This window comes from Lutjanus erythropterus, chromosome 15 (genome assembly GCF_056507025.1).
Source record: "Lutjanus erythropterus isolate fLutEry1 chromosome 15, fLutEry1.hap2, whole genome shotgun sequence".
Taxonomy (NCBI): Eukaryota; Metazoa; Chordata; class Actinopteri; order Lutjaniformes; family Lutjanidae; genus Lutjanus; species Lutjanus erythropterus.
The window spans coordinates 32,398,834-32,415,233 of record NC_139331.1 but is presented as its reverse complement, the minus strand read 5'-3'; the positions used below and the strand labels follow the sequence as shown (position 1 = coordinate 32,415,233).

General features: G+C 37.0%; 2 protein-coding genes across 2 annotated transcripts in view; one reads left to right on the top strand and one right to left on the bottom strand.

Moving 5' to 3' along the window:
- Window positions 1-6,513: 6,513 nt before the first annotated feature.
- On the bottom strand, window positions 6,514-9,598 carry atp5mj (ATP synthase membrane subunit j). The gene is made up of 4 exons (XM_084738217.1): window positions 9,453-9,598; window positions 7,799-7,922; window positions 7,403-7,423; window positions 6,514-6,657 (listed from the first exon to the last, which is right to left on the bottom strand). Exons 2-4 carry the CDS (start codon window positions 7,920-7,922, stop codon window positions 6,644-6,646), a joined length of 159 nt encoding a protein of 52 aa, XP_084594343.1. The 5' UTR covers window positions 9,453-9,598; the 3' UTR covers window positions 6,514-6,643.
- A 2,043-nt stretch (window positions 9,599-11,641) lies between these two features.
- The window catches only part of syne2a (spectrin repeat containing, nuclear envelope 2a), a 98,063-nt gene continuing 93,304 nt past the window's right edge, over window positions 11,642-16,400 (top strand). Inside the window, exons 1-2 of the mRNA XM_084738218.1 lie at window positions 11,642-12,645; window positions 15,772-15,833. Coding sequence (XP_084594344.1) covers window positions 12,570-12,645; window positions 15,772-15,833 — 138 coding nt within the window. The 5' untranslated portion in view covers window positions 11,642-12,569. The remainder of the gene's footprint in view (window positions 12,646-15,771; window positions 15,834-16,400) is intronic.

The window sequence follows — 16,400 nt, the reverse complement described above, 5'->3', positions numbered from 1 at the left end:
AAGTCTTTTTTATTATAATAGAAACCAAATATCAAACAGAGGACGAGAGGCAAAAGGTTGGGACGCTGTGTACAAGTAAATAAAAACAGAATGCAGTGATTTGCAAATACCTTTTGTCCTGTATCCAATTTAATACAGTACAGAGTATAGCTATCAAATGTTCAAACTGATCAACTTTATTGTTTTTTGTAAATATACACTCATTCTGAATTTGATGCCCACAACACGCCCCACGAAAGTTGGGACACAAGCAAAAAAAGACTGGGAAAGTGGAAACACCTGTGTGGAACATTCAACAGGTACAGGTGACAGTATCATGATTGGGTATTACACGGCATGCGGTGAGGTTCACCACTTTGTGATAAACTATGTGGGCAAATAGTCCAACATTTTAAGAAAGTTTCTCAACACAAAACTGCAGGAATGTAGGGATTTCATCATATCCATAATATAATTAAAAGATTCTGAGAATCTGGAGAAAACTGCACGGAAGTTCGTACTGATTGAATAATGATCAATTATTGATCATGTTGGTTGTGACTGATGACGTGTTGTTTACTCCAAGGGGTTGAAGCAGCTAAAGTGATGTGAGTTTGCTGTATTTATCACTCGGTGATAGAGACAAAATAAAACATCACAGCATTTTAATATTGTGATATTGAGGTATTTAATATTTAATACCCCAATATCAATATTGTGACAATGTTGTAAGGATGACTATTCATGCTTTCACAAAATTTTAACCCAATTAGATTTTTTGATAAATAACCAGAAGTAATTAGTGGGTAAAAACAAGTAACAGAGCAGCAACAACAGTCTGGTAAGTTCACAAAATACAAATTGAAATCCAGGAAAAGGCATCACTTATGTCATATGATGACATAACAATATCCAAAATCTGTCATGATTTCTAGCCTCATATCACAATATAATATCAACATATTGCCCAGCCCTAATTGAACGTTTGTGACCTTTCACCTCACAGGTGGCACTGCTTTAAAAATTGCATTTAATACCCAAATAATTGTATAAAGAATACTACATGGGCTCAGAAACACTTTGGGAAACTGTCGTCAGTAAACACAGTTTATTGCTGCATCTATAAATGTAAATCAAGACTCAACCATGCAAAGACCAAGTCATATAATCATATAATCATGCATGGAATCATGTTTAACTGTCACATCTGTGAAGGTCCCATTAATACTGAAAGGTACATGCAGGTTTTTGAGCGACATTACTGCCATCCAGACGTCTTTTTCAGAGTCGCCCCTGCTTATTTCAGTAAGACAATGCCAAGACACACCTACCAAGTGATGTTAAAAGAAAAAGAAGTATCACAGTGGTAAACATGCCGGTATTCCAACTTCTTTGTAGCGTGTTGCAGGCATCGAATTCAGAATGAGTGTACATCTACAAATAACAATAAAGATTATCAAATAATTATTTTTATGTTTTTTGGAGGCTTATTGTTTGATAGCCTTGTATCTTACTTTTTTCCAGTTGCTAACATCCACTGGTCAAAACTCTTCACACAGTCAGTGAAACAGAAGTGTATGTGGACCAAACTGTGAATCATTTTTCATCGCTTTCACACAAAATTACCCCATTTTCCAAAATCTGTTAACTATTTTCTCATTCATTCTCCACCAACTGCAAAACACTACTATTTGCAGCATAAACAAATGCAAACGCAGTTAAAAACACATTAAAAGCAGGATGATTGCAAATTTCATGCATTTCTGCAGGAACTATATTGAAATATAGTATGGTATATAGTGTGTGTGTGTGGGGGGGGGGGGGTAAGTCTCACACGTGTAAGTCACAAGCATGTCTCAAGTCTTAACCTCTAGCCTTAAGGAAATCCCAAGTTTCTGTGGTGAAACCAAGTCAAATTAAGTCATTGCTCAGGTCGAGCAAGTCACAAGTAAAGTCATATGGAATTCTGATCATCTCTCAGTTTCCACATTAAGATCAGCTAAAAGACAGCTTTATTTTATATTAGGAAACTGCTGCAGCCTGCTTACACCATAAAAATGTCACTGACATTTGACATTTTGTGGCAGTCAATAACAATCCTTCCCAAAAATGAACAACAGTGGAGAGTCAGATCACAAGATCTGCACACAGGAAATGCAGCTGCTGTGGTAGCTAGTGACATGTTAACATACTTTAACTGGTTATATCACATATGCACACCTTTCTTTGTGGGTTTAATAGTAACGAAGTTGGACGTATTGCACCAGACATCACCCGGTCACGTTTCAAAAACAAAACATAACTTCTTAAAATCTCCACGTCAGGTCCTTTCAAGTCACGAATACCAAGTCTTCAGCGTTTTGAGCAATTTAAGTCCAACTTGAGCCTCTTGTGTATAGTATTGAAATATAGTCTTTGCAGAATATTTACGATAAAATTGAAAATAATCATGTCAAAGACAGCTGATTGCAACTTCAGCTGAAACCCCAGCTGTCCTGTTTCATGTAGCGTGCAGTAGTCGGAGTCTCGTTACCAAACAGACAAAAAGGGGACATTACACAACACTGTACAGAATGAGTGATGGGGGGTTTTTGTAATTACAGTATTGTTGCAGCAATGGAATTATTGGAATTTGTTTTTTGTTTTTCTATTTCTTACTAGTTAATTACTCTCTGCAAACAGAAAAAAATAAAGGACATTGAAGCAAGCTGCTGCATTTCTTAATCTAAAATGTAATACTGATTTATTTGATAAAAAATTCAAACTTCAGAGATAGAAGTTCATCATTCATGTGTGGTCAGACTAACTGTTTGGTCAAGATGCATGTTGGTAATACAGACTGTCAGAAGAGTTTTGAAGAAGTATTGACCGAGGCCTGTCAGCAGTTGGGGGAAAAAAACAAAAAACGTAATGTTTTCCTCATGAGTTAATGCACCACTTTGTACACAGAGGTTAATCTGACGTGTTTAGCTGCCCACACACCTGCGTGGGAAGGTGCAAGGACTTTTTGGGCAGGATTTCTCAATCTTTTCTGGCTCGCTGTAAGATCCCATAATTTTCATGAGCCCAGCAAGATGGGTCATGTGAATTTTAACTTGGCATTTGCAGGATGAACTGTAACAACTACGTTTACTCAAATGCGTTCTTGCCAACTTTGAGACCTTAAAGTAGTGAGGATTTCGAAACTAAAGCCGGGGGTCTGGGGCCCTGCTGTAGGCTTTTTCCTGCATTCTGTCTTTTAAAGAGTGAAAAATCTGTTTTTGCAAATACAGAGGATCTTTAACTTATCTTTAGTTTGATTGCTCTGAGATAAAACATGCCCCTTACCTTTAAAACTGTCAACAAAACAGGAATTCATTTCAGGACGTCTGTAATTTGCTTGAGTATTTCTTTCTCTTAGTAGTCTCTATTTCTGTCTCTGTATCGGAGGAGGATGACACGGATTAAGAGGACCTTTTAGAGTCGTAAGGCTTATCCTACACACTGAACAGTGTCAGGAACAGGTTGTGATAATGAAAGGGAAAAGGTGTAAATAAAAAAAAAGTAATAAATCAGGAGAAATATGGGAGAAATGTGACCCCAGAAGGAAATCAGAAGAGGGCAATGAAATACAGGAGTCTCCTTGGACAATCAGGAGGGTTAAGTATGCTCAAATTATGTACTCATGTACAATATTGAGGTACAGGATAGTTTTCACAAGGGATGGGTATCACTAGGATTTTACTGATATTGCTTATCGATACTGATAGTTATCTATACTTTTATTGATACTACTCGCTTGATACTAATAATTTGGTGTAAAAAATAAATACAACATGACAAAACATGGAAAGATTCAGCAGTTATGTTGTTTCCTTTTTTGCAGAAATTAGTGAAATTGTTTCCTGACTTGTTACATTTAGCTGCATTTTCATCAAATTTAGTAAAGTGAGTCTCCACTTTTTAATGTTTTGACATGTCAGCTGTTCATGTAATGAATAAGGCTACATATCTACAAGCAGTATCACTTGTCCAGGAGCTTATCAATATTTCAGTACTGACAAGTCAAGAACTTAAAGGCTGCATCACAGAGTTTTAAACTTAAGTACAAAACTAGTATAACAACGATACTCAATCAAAATGAAAAACAACCTGCACACAGTGCATTTACAGAATAATTCACTGAACACTATCTGGTTTTGCTGCAAGCCAAATTTTAGGCAGGGCAATAAAGCCAGAACTGTACTGAGGTCTTGAATGAGCACTTACATCATTTTTTAATGCCTCAGTACTTTCAATACTATAATAAACGGATGTCATGGTAAATCCTAAAATGACCATGAAATGTCATCAAGGATCAAAGAAACCTTGGGGTGTAATCCTTTGAAATTTTTGTTCTGGGCTGGAATACAACTTTTTTAGTATGCCCGTTTCGCATTCATTAGAGTTCAAATTAATGCAGAATGATAATCGAATGAGTGTCTTTTCATGAGTTGTAAGAAGTCATTACTAATCTTGTAGCAGGCTTAGATGTTTATAACGGTAATGTTCATAGAGTCTGGCAGGCAGTGAGACACGCAGACGCTTAACTCAAAGTCCAAAGTATGTATTATCAGAGCAGTGGGCTTTTGTTTTTAGGATAACAGGCTTAACTTTACATTGACAGTGATAAATAAACAGCTGATCAACTTACAGCATAAGATGCGGTGTCAAGCAAAGAAGACAGAACATGTTTCTGCTGCACAGAATTATATATTTTTCTTGACTTTCCTTTACAGCTGCATGTCATGGTAAAAAAAAAAAAAGTCATTGCAATTATTTTGTCAGATACTGTGTTTGCGATGTAATTCACGGTTAGTGGGAATTGTCATTTTTCATTTTCACTGAAGGAAAAAGTTACACTTCTACTCATAACTCACTGACATGTGCAACATGTGATGAGGGTTTGTAAATAGACATTGATTCGATTTCAAGAATCACAAGCTACAAAAGGTTTGGAATCGCCAAATTAGCTCCACCCAGGTCAACTACAACATTAAAATGCTACTTGGAGATTAAAATATCAACATAGGAATGATACTTTATGGGGGCATTTTCAGCATAATGATCATTTAACCCCATTTCGCCGATTTACTAGATGAAGATTTCATACGGAAGATCCAAGATAAAGGCCAAAACATCTTCTATGGGGAATGTTCTTGCATGTACGGGCATGATAACCTCGGCACAAGGAGCAGGAAGCAACAATGACAGCTGCCCCCGACATTTATTTAATGATGTAACGTTATGGTTGAACAAATTCATGAACGCCTACACACCGGACCAGTGTCTCATTCCTTCCGTCAGAAGGAATCGATTCATCTCAGCTCCAACAGAGCGACTCTACAAAAGACTACAGCATCTACGATGTTATCGATGGACAGTTGTATGTTTACTACAGTGTAGTTTTTGAAGAGTAATAATAACGTCCATATTTGGGGGCAGATTTTATGCAGAAATAAGATGCTAGAGATTAACTTAATCTTAGATCTGCCAAACTTTCCTCCGCACTCAGAAAATATAATTTGACATTGCCTTGTTATAATCAGACAGATAATACCATCATCTACACATCAGCTGTGCAGTTGTATATGAAGTACTGATACTGTTCATATCAGTTCGATCACTAGCACACATAGCAGAAGTATTGTTGCGGAAGTGGAATCAGATTATCCACCTCTTCACCCAGCACTCAACCTCTGGCCCCAGGCAGGAGTCCGGTCAACTCGCTCTCAGCTCAGTGAACCAAACTGTAAACAGAAACTGATTCATTCGTTATTGATTTTTGCCAACAAACCAGCTGTGATGCTGCAGCGCTTTGAGCAGTTCAAAAGAATTATATAACTGATGTTAAACATACTATTGGAAATTAAAAGCACTATTCAAAATATCTGCAGTAAAAGCAATAGGGTTAAGTGTGTGGGTTAATCCCATCACAAATATTTGGTTAAACTGGTGATGTCTGGCTTTCCAGAGTAACCAACCACACCTACGCTTACGGAACACCAAATATGGCAGCACTGTGGTTTCTTCTGTCTGTCCTATTAGTTAAAATGTAAACCCAGACTGTGATTCATTGGCTATTAATAGCTCACTTATTCTCCCACAACTAGATTAACCAAACACTGAAATAAAAGAAGGTAAGAAAAGGATCATCTAACTTGAATGAACCAACCAAAGAGCTTTCATAACTAATTAGACTGTATTTATGTTCTTATATATGGTTTAATATTTACTCCTACCTTAAACATTGGATGCATCATTGAGCAATATGTAAAACTGCGAGTTTGAACTTTCACAGCTAAATTTGTTTTTGTGCAGTTTGGACTGTTAGTTATTCATGTGACTAACTACAACATTAAAATGATGATGAGTTTTGAATATTATTATACAGGTTTCTTTATCACATCAGTGAGTAGGACTGGATAAATATTTAAACCGTTGCATAAAAAAATCTCATGAAGCATTAATTTATGGCCACAATGACAGGAAAAAAAAGAAAACAATGAAATGATAAAAGTTTTGGATAGCAACTTTATTTGTTCCATATTAACAAAAATTATAATATGAAGCCGGACTTCTGGACTATCGACTGGGGCATTATTTCACAGCGGGAGGGGGGAGGTTGGTCAGCATGGTGGAATACTCAATGGGCAGGCTCTGCAAAAAAGAGAGGACCACAAAAAACATGTTTGAGGATACTGATTTATAAAATAAACCCTGTGCAAACAAGAATTGGCCAGAGAGAAGTGAACTTCTTACAGAATCAAACGTCACCAAAAGACCAGGCAGTAATGACTGGATTAGCCACCTGTCAGTGACCTCTAGAGGAAAACTTATGTAGCTACACAACATCTGATGTGATTCTCTGTCCTGTTTTCCTGCTGCAACATTTTTCCACAAAAACTGCAGAATCCTGAGACAGAGGGCCTTAAAATCAGTGGTCGATGACTATCAACCATCAAAATGGATGAGAAGTATCATCTATCAGCCAAAGACTGTCTTTGTGTGACACTCGTACAGGAGTGTACAATACAATATGGATAAACTAGTCAACCATGATATAATCTTATATTATTTCGTAGTCTATCAATATAAACCAGTGCATTTGTCCATTTGTAGTTTTATCCATCTATATATAAAATGCACTCTATTATATATTTTATATATACAGCATATACGGCAAATTAAATATTTAATAAATTCCTGAAAAATGTTGCCATAAATCAGTCCTGCTCACTGATCTCTAACATTGCCCACAATGTCCATATTACCCAGAGGTCAGGGGTCATCAAGGACATCTAACAATGCTGAGTAAAAATCTGATGAGAGACAAATTTATATAATCTCAAATATAATTTCCTAATCCTAATAATATGGTATGATTTAACAAAATGTCACTTACTGTCCTTCACTGCCTTCTTGCCTGGAAAAGAAAGAAACAGTTATTAGTCACATTAACCCATACCACTGAGACATGTGCATATATAATACACCAAAGTAACTACAGCTACTTACATTCACATTTATTCAGCACTATGAAAGCCACGTTTATTCGACACTTATTCACAATTTGACCATTCTTAAATATGACAATATATTAGCCTGGGAATCAGACAAATTTGCTGAGTTCATGTTTTCATTTGCTCTGGCAGATCCACTCACATTTGGCAATTAGTCTACTATAATATGTTGTAATAGGAATACAGTATTATTACAACTACACTCCACATGCAGTTTGCGTTATGAGGCGCAGCTATACCTTCAACATACACTACAAAGCAGTAAATCTTGAACTCACCCCCGTAGGAAACTTTGTAGTACAGGTATGTCATGATGCCAAGACCGACCCACATCTCCTGGTATGCCTGAGTGTAGTAAGGGCTCACCTTGCTCCACCAGCTTGCAAACGCACGTCCGGCCATCTGTGGGAGGCAGCAAATGGCAAAGACTCACACCAGTGCTCATGTCAGTGCAATACCAGCGTATTTCAGTAGAAGCATGACTGGAACATTAAAAGACCTTGCCAAAAGTGCCGTGCATTGTCTGCAGGGCTGCATGATGTGGTCAAAAACGTCATATTGGGATTACTTTAACAGATAGTGTGATGTTGAAGTGGGAAAGATCATTTTAACATCACATTTTTCATTTTAACAGAGAAAAACCTCTAGAAAAATCATGATGTTGGGGTCTGTACCAAACAAACATGTTTTCTTACATCTGGAGAATGAGATTGAGTACTTCATTATGATGCTGTTTTGTCAAACATTTTTTCTTTATTGCAGTGTTTGTGATTTTGAAATTGCAGTTCACCACATTGTGACTTAAATAAAATATAGATTATTTGTTCTAGAGATGTGCTGCTTTGATACTGGCCCAAATCACTGGATGGGATAATGGCAAAAAAAGAAAAATTATAATTCAAATATATCTTTGAACATAAACTATCATGTAAATGCTTTACTCACATTTAGTGTATGGTGTTTTTTAAATGGCTACATTAAGCAAAGTGCTTCCATTCAAATGTATCATTGACAGCTTGGTTGTTTAAGAAAGGGAAAATGTATTATTGATATTGGCATACGGTCATGACAGCAGTATTGATATAGGATATGAAAAAGTGGTAGAGCCTCCCCTAAACTGTGCAGCCCTGATTGTCTATGCAGAGAAAGATCACACCAAACTTCATTCACATTTTACTGATGTGTTACTCTCGAGTTAACCTGGTAGAACCAAGTTTGAATATTTCATCAGTAAGAAGAGTCATGCAGTCATACTTTTGGCATAATTCTAGAAAGTGCTTCCTTCATTCAGCTAATGTTGTTACTCAACATAAAGTGAACTTGGTGGCTGGACTCGGAGGGTTGCTGTGACCCTCAGCTGTGTCAGGCCTAGCTTAATGACTTTAGCCACCAAGGAAACACTAATCAGAAGAAGAGGTAAATTTACACCATTACAGCACTGTAATCTTTATTATTACTAGAATATCCAACATTATTTCCATTGACATGTTCAATAACCGTTCTTTATTGAAGATAATGCACGTTAATGTACGTAGCTCGCTAACGCTAATGTTAATGCTAACATTACAACGGCGAATCTACCAAAGCTAGCGTTGAGATTAAATGTATAAAAGTGGGTTTAACAAATAAAGATAACAATTACAGGCAGACATATAATTAGCTGATGTTTATTTAACTTTACAAGCTAACTTCAATCAATGAATGGCTCCCAGCTAGCGTCTTCTCTACTGTGGAACCAGGAGAGAACGCTAACTAGCTTTAGCAAGAGGCTAACTAGCTAGCTAGCTAGCTGAGTGCACCTGCAACAGTAGCAACCACAAACATTGTAAGTAGATAATTTGGCTTCGATTTAAATTGCCGTGGTGAAGCAGAATCTGTTTTCCTGTTACGATTAAGGTAACTTTACTGAACAAATGCAAACTCTTCTTTTACCTTTCAGTTTGTCACGCTGCACAGGGAAGGTCAGGACGGCCGCTGCTGCTAAACGTCAAAGTCGTGGGGAAGTCTTCTTCTACGCTCAGATGTGTAGTAGTTTCACTCGTGTTCTGCTGTGCAGCGCCACTAAATGAAGGTACAGGTTAGTATTTTGTGTAGTTATCTCTTGGCTCCACCTTGAGGACTTAACCATAAATGCTAAGCACAGTAATCTTTTCTCCTTCCACCCATTTTGGGTTTATATGAAATCTGGGGGTTATATGCTGCTCATTTATATATTCACAGATTTCTTATCGATTAATAAATATCATTTATGTGTTACATATGCATACAGGAACATGTTGAAATGTTGGGTTGCACTTCAATTTACAGGTCCCCTGATTTCATGGTAAGTAGGTGGTAATTACTAAGTGACATATTACCCCTAAATTTCATGGTTAAGTATGTGATAGTTGGTAAGTATCATAATTAATTAACTATCCCATGAAATTTTAAATTTAATTTGTGGGTAATTTCTAAGAAATTCCAAATATGTTACTAGGTAAATGCCACTAATTTACCATGAAATTAGGGAACCTGTAAATTGAAATGCTACCAGATGTTGTCTTAGGCTCCCAGGCAGTGCACAAGAAAAGAGAAAATTCTAAAATTCTTTATATTATACATGTATCCTATATATAAATATAAAACCTAAGCTAAAAGATAAAAATATACTAAAATATTTTTTTTAAATATATATACAAAATAGTAAAATGGTCAAAGGTTAAAAGTGATGGTATAGTCAATAAAAGGATGTCTAGATATGTCATAATCTAATAACTAAATTAATTGTAGTTAAAACAAACTGTGATCTGAGATCATATAGCAGAGGTACTCAGTTTTCTCAGCCAAGGACCTCTCTCAAGAAAAAAAATATAGTGGGGATCCCCTCACGTATATGTTCCTTGGTATACCTTGACGTTCCGCATTATTCTACTCTTCCAGTTAGTTAAGTGAAAGAACAACACGAGAGAAATGTAATAGAAAGATATTAGACATGTATTAAAAATATTTGCACCATGTTAACACACACAGTCAAGACAGTATGTTTCGCTTTTAGTGCATACAATTAATGAAATATTGATTCTCATTATTTTAAATGTAATAAAAATATAAATTAAAATATAATATAACATTAATAGGCCTAGTATGAGACTTTTGTGGAAAACATTTGTGGAAATTAGTAAAGTCTAGTCATGAAAATTAATGTGGGCTTTAAAGAATCATGTTGTATATATATAGAGAAATATTTTTTAATGGAATGATAATTTAAATTAATGAATGAAAGCTTTTCACTGACCAGAGTGACACAGACTCCTAATTAAGAACCGCTGGTCTATGCCACTGAAATTGCAATTTCAATCTGGCAATGGAAACATGATTTTATCCTTCAAAAGAAATAATGATAAGACCAAGAATCATGAGTAAGAAGGTCAGTAATTGTCAAGATTCCTCCTATTAATGATTGCGGATCAAAGCCAAATTGAAATAGTAAATTGTACGGATTGGTCAGCCATCTGAAAACTGTGAAATGTTTGGTCTTTATGTGTGAGGTCAAAGACCAACAACCTGTCAGTAAGAATTTCTGACACCAGATTCCTGTAATTGGTGCTTTTATAATCTGTGTTCTCAGTGGTCACACACTGTAATAACCTTTTAATGTGGAGAACCTCGTGCCTCACTTTCAATTTCAATCACACGTTGTCATCATGGTGTTTCCTTTCTTACTTGATGTTACATTACTCAGTTTTAGACTTTCCAAAGGAACACTTCAGCTATCTTATATCCTGTTCTGCTTTTTGGTGCCTGTGCCACCACCACATCAGAGAGGAATGTGAGGTGAGGGCGCAGCTGCTACTGTACGTGGCACACGGACTGTCCGCCGGTTCTGTCTGCTGCTCACCATAGTGAAACAACAAATAAAACACTGGCACTGCTCTCAAGGGTAAAGATGACATTGTGTAACACGCTCTGCTGTCTGTGCACCCTCTTTCTTTTCAGGTAAAACAAATAAATAACATTACAAAGAGGTATTTTGGCTCCAGATTTAGTTTAAATTCAATTGTGAGTATCCTTTTCATGTCATGTAGTAAATAAACATGCTCCTTGTGGTCGCTTGCTTTGAACTCTAATGAATTATAATTAGAACGCCTTAAAATGTAACTCAATCTGAAATGGATGAAAGTCAAAACAGATTAAGACATTTATTAAATACTGTATAATGCAAAGTCATGAGTTGCAATTAGCCATAAAAGGAACCTGAAGCAGTTTACTGCTTCAAACAAAAAGTCTTCTCAGTGTCCTTTTTTCTCTAGGAAAGGAAGACAGACAAAAAGACACAAGTGGAGACGCTTGGTGTGTCTTTTTCCCAAGCTGAAAACCAAACTAATCGACTCTGGTGTTTGTCAGATAATGTTTACTTTTCAGCCAAAGGATACTAAGTTTGTCTGAGCCTGCAGGAGTGATTTGGGCCTGCAGTGAGCGTGGGCGGGACTTTCCACCCTTTTTTTTTTTTTTTTTTTTTTTGTCCTCAAGCTCCAATAGGCAAAAGGCACCTTGTTTCATTTATGAGCACCTAAAGGCCAAGTCCTATTTGAAGAGACTCAACACAGTGGATCAACGGAGACCTGTGCCAATATGAAAGGACACAGCTGAGGACGTTTATTGTACACATTATCCTGTTCTTCACTGTAATGCAGTGTGTTTCATTGACTGTCTGCAGTGACTACAGCCCTGCTACAGGTATGTTGAAGATTTGTGACCATCTATTTTTGTATATCTACATCATGGCAGTGTGGCACTGGCTTGTTCCACACAGCATGCTTATTCCTCCTCTCTGAGATCTTTGTTGGAGTGTTTGCATGTGTCTACTTGCATCTCTGTGTCTGTCTGTGGTAATGTAAGGGTGTGGGTGGGTGTGTACTGACAGTAACATGACTAATCAGGCAGTGGAGGCAGTTAACTCAAATGGAAATGGGGGACTTTCTGTGGATCTGACTGGAGGGGACGATGTTCTAATCCATGTCTCCTGGATCGTCCCGAGGTTGATCTCGTGCCGCGGTGGTCGGAGACTACATGGCTTCAGGTGGAGCTGACGAAGACGATGGAGGCATTCCATTGGACATTGACAACGTGCACATGCTCCTCCAAGGTCAGTCTATTCCTGTACTTCATAGATGTTGTGACATGCTGTAGTGGGGAATCACAGCAGAGGCCAAACTATGAAATGTATTCATTGCATCACTGTAATATGGCATGTGATATGTAATATGAATTCATGATCTAAAGGAGAGCCTAAAAAGTGAAGATGGAGGTGGTGAAAACTTGTACACTTACATATATTGTTGTTTTGTTGGTGTTTGGTGAGAGTGGAGGTGGTAGAGAGGTTTATCAGTGTGTCTGGCATTCTGTAGACACTCACTCACTGACTCACTACTTGTATTTCTCTGTTTGTTCGCTCCTTCACATCTTTTTATAAATTATATTTTAGACATTTTAGGACTTCTCTGACATTTAAAAGATTAAACTAATCACACACAGAGGAGGGCACATCCCAGTGTGCAAAATACAGTAAGTTATTAGGGGAATTTTTGCAGCATCTGCCTTTATTTTCACTTCTGAATTTGAGAGGAGTTGTGGTCATTCTATTGCACAGAAGTAACACATATCAGCCTTAGAAATGCTAACATAAAATATATATTTTTATGCTGCTTCATTTTAATTCTCCTCTTGGATTTTAGCATGTGTCATATCTGTTATTTGCAGTATAATAGAATAACTTTAGGGATGTGCAATATGGATTGTTTTCAGTCAATGATTGCCTGCTTCTCATGGCTGATACCAGTATTGATTGATGGTACCTGTAGTTCATGCACACCTTAGGGAGAGAAAGGCTCAGATGCACCGAGCAAAGATGGATGATTTAATGTTTCAGAGCTCTGACTGAACCAAACCTAACTGACATCACTGGCACAACAAAAAGAAATAACAGTTCTGACTCTTCAAATTTAATTTTTCTAGTGAAGTTCATCAAAAAACTAAATGCTTTGACATAATTTGTCAGATCAGATTATTGGTATTTGATATTTATCATACATCCCTACATGTCAGTCATTTGTCTTTTTAACAGCTTATATGACATCGATCTTTCTGTATCGCTCCATTTTACTTCTCCTTTTTGAGTCTATTTAATCTCTATTATCTGTGTTAGTAGCAGTATGACACATTATGTGTTTTTTTGAAGAAACAATGAATGATTTTGTTGTCCGGCCTGATCCACAACAATAAGCTTGCATGTGACTCCATCATTAATTAGATGAAACATTTAATTTCCTGGTCAAACTAGTCTTTAATCACATCACATTCAGTCAGATGACTGAACACATTCCTCTTGTTACTGCAAGTGGCAGAACTACTGTAAAGTAAATATGTTATAATGGCTATAGTCATTGAAATTTACCTATCAGCATTAATGGGTCTTTTCATGATGTTTATTATAAATGTGTAGAGGTTTATGATTGGAATTTGACCTGAGAAAGCATATTTTGACTGATGTTTTCATCCAGTGGCCTGAAGCAGGAAGTTTTTTATAAACATGCTGAGGCCTCTTACGGCTGTTGTATTTGGCTTGTCAGGTGAGCTGGGCGGAGTCGGATAATTAAACGCGCTCAGGAGTTTCCTGCTGTGGCAGGCTCTTAAACAAACAGCGGACCCACTGAGTCAAACACACAACTAAATCTGACCTACAAGTGTGAGTTCATGAATCTGAAAGTGACGGTGCGCTCGTCTGATCGCCTCGGACAAAACATCAAGCTCCTCAACAGACCGAATCATAAAATAGTCTCAGCAGCTTGTTTGTAACAATAGTCGCGTTTGGTCTGCAGTTTCTCAAGCTCAGCAATAGACTCTTCACTTCCATAATACTGTTGTTACAAAGGAAGCCTTTATAATGTTATATATAGTAAAATGATGATGTTTTGGCAACAGAAGCTCAGGATCTGGTCTAGTACCTCTCAAGAACCATGTATGACCAGAATCCCTTCTGTGTGTGTGCACGTCTGTCTGAGAGTTCATTATAACTATAAGTGTGCCTCTGTGTATATTTTGCTCTGTGTGTGAGACTCAGTATCTATGTCTGTCGCTGTCTTGGAAGCCTTCCCGTCTTGTAGCCAGATCCCGGCCGGTAGCCTTAGTTTAGCTTAAAGAGGAAAGCCTGACACTCTGGGTCATCTACTGACAGAGAAGGCGGTTAAATGTTGTTTAAAGTGGCCTCTTCACTCATTATTCATGGATTTATTGACTCTGAGTCATAAACATGGAGGGTCAAAAAGTCCTTCAGTCCTCTGATGTCGGTGAGTAGCTTATGACCTACCTGGATTTCTGGATTAATATGAGCTTTACAGCAGAATATTATAGATGAGGAAGGTCAGAGAAAGTCTGGTTGCTTTTGAGGAATATACTGCAACGTATCTGACAAGTGTTTTGTGCATTTCTTTGCATTAGTTGGTATTTTCAGTCCAGCTGGAACTGAAACAAGACGGTGTCCCCAAATTAGAAAAACAACTATTTTCAAATTCTTTGCCAACTTTCAGTTGTGAATGAACTTTTGTATAAATCTGCTGGATTGTAAATGTGTGTTCCTGTTCCTCTTAGTGTTCATCATCAAGCATTATTGTGGTAAAAATGTATTTTATTTTAACTTATTCACTGTTTGCAAAGCACAGCTGCATGCATGTGACGATGCCTTGTGTAAATCATGATAGGAAGTGATAAATTAATGGGGACTAAGTCAACACAGGGATGCAATCTACTAATTAATTAATGCGTTCACCTACTGGCTTCTGTCAACAAACAAGCTTCCAGAATCTGCAGGAAAACATCATTTTCCATTTGGATTTATGTGTTTCATTATTTTAACTGGTTCTCGGGGTTAGACAGCATCGCCTGGGTTAGAATCCCCCAGAAAACTAAATAAGGCTTGACATGGGTTCCTTAAAAATGCTGGTGACGAGAGATGTGATGGGAAATTTATCAAACATGAGTTTTGAAAGAACTGAGTTTTGGGGAGGAGGAGGAAAAGATAAAAATCGGTCAGTCGTAAAAGCACCTCAGAATCCGTCGGAGCCAGACGTATTGGTGGTTACCTGAGTGCTACCAGGATGGCAGCTGATTTTAGTATCCAGAACTTTTGAACTGTGTTTTATGTCAGAGATCATTTAAATACATCTTGTTCTGAATGTGTATAGGTTATAGTTTCTTTTGTCTCTTTCCTCCACAGTGGAGCATGAACAGATTCAGAAAAGGACCTTCACCAACTGGATAAATGCTCAACTCTCTAAGGTATGTTGAGATGATATCATATCAATGTATGATGCAAAATGATATATTGATATAACACAAGCTCCTGGATGGTTTTAATGCTCTGAGCACAAAATCATATTTCTTTAATGCTTCTCAAAGCAGTGTTTCTACTGTCAGTAGTAGCACAGCTGATATTTTTCACTAAATTAAGACCTGGTGCTTCAAAAATTATCATACATACAAGTTTACAGTCAGTTGTCAAACAGGTTTTATCTTCTGGAGATTATGGCAGTTGGAGTATATTGGTGAGTGTGAGAGGCTTAAGATGTGATGCAGAGAGTGACTGATGAGGCCGCAAGTCTATTTGCAATATCAGTTCATATGTAAGAGGGAAACTGTCTTTTGCATGTACTTCACTTCTCCTAATATTAATCGAAATATTACTAAAATCATCATGATTTTTTCAGTTAAAAAAAGAGAATTATGGTGCAAAAATCATACCCACTAATTTTGAATCATATCACTTTAACAATATCTGTCAAAATAATCACAATATGATTTTCTTTTACCACACTGCAGCTTTAATCTCATAAAATCTAATCTAAA

Coding starts and splice junctions, on each gene's coding strand:
- atp5mj (XM_084738217.1), bottom strand. CDS start 7,922: ATGGCCGGACGTGCGTTTGCAAGCTGGTGGAGCAAGGTGAGCCCTTAC. Junction 7,424..7,798: donor CTACAAAGTTTCCTACGGGG/GTGAGTTCAAGA, acceptor TTTCTTTTCCAG/GCAAGAAGGCAGTGAAGGAC.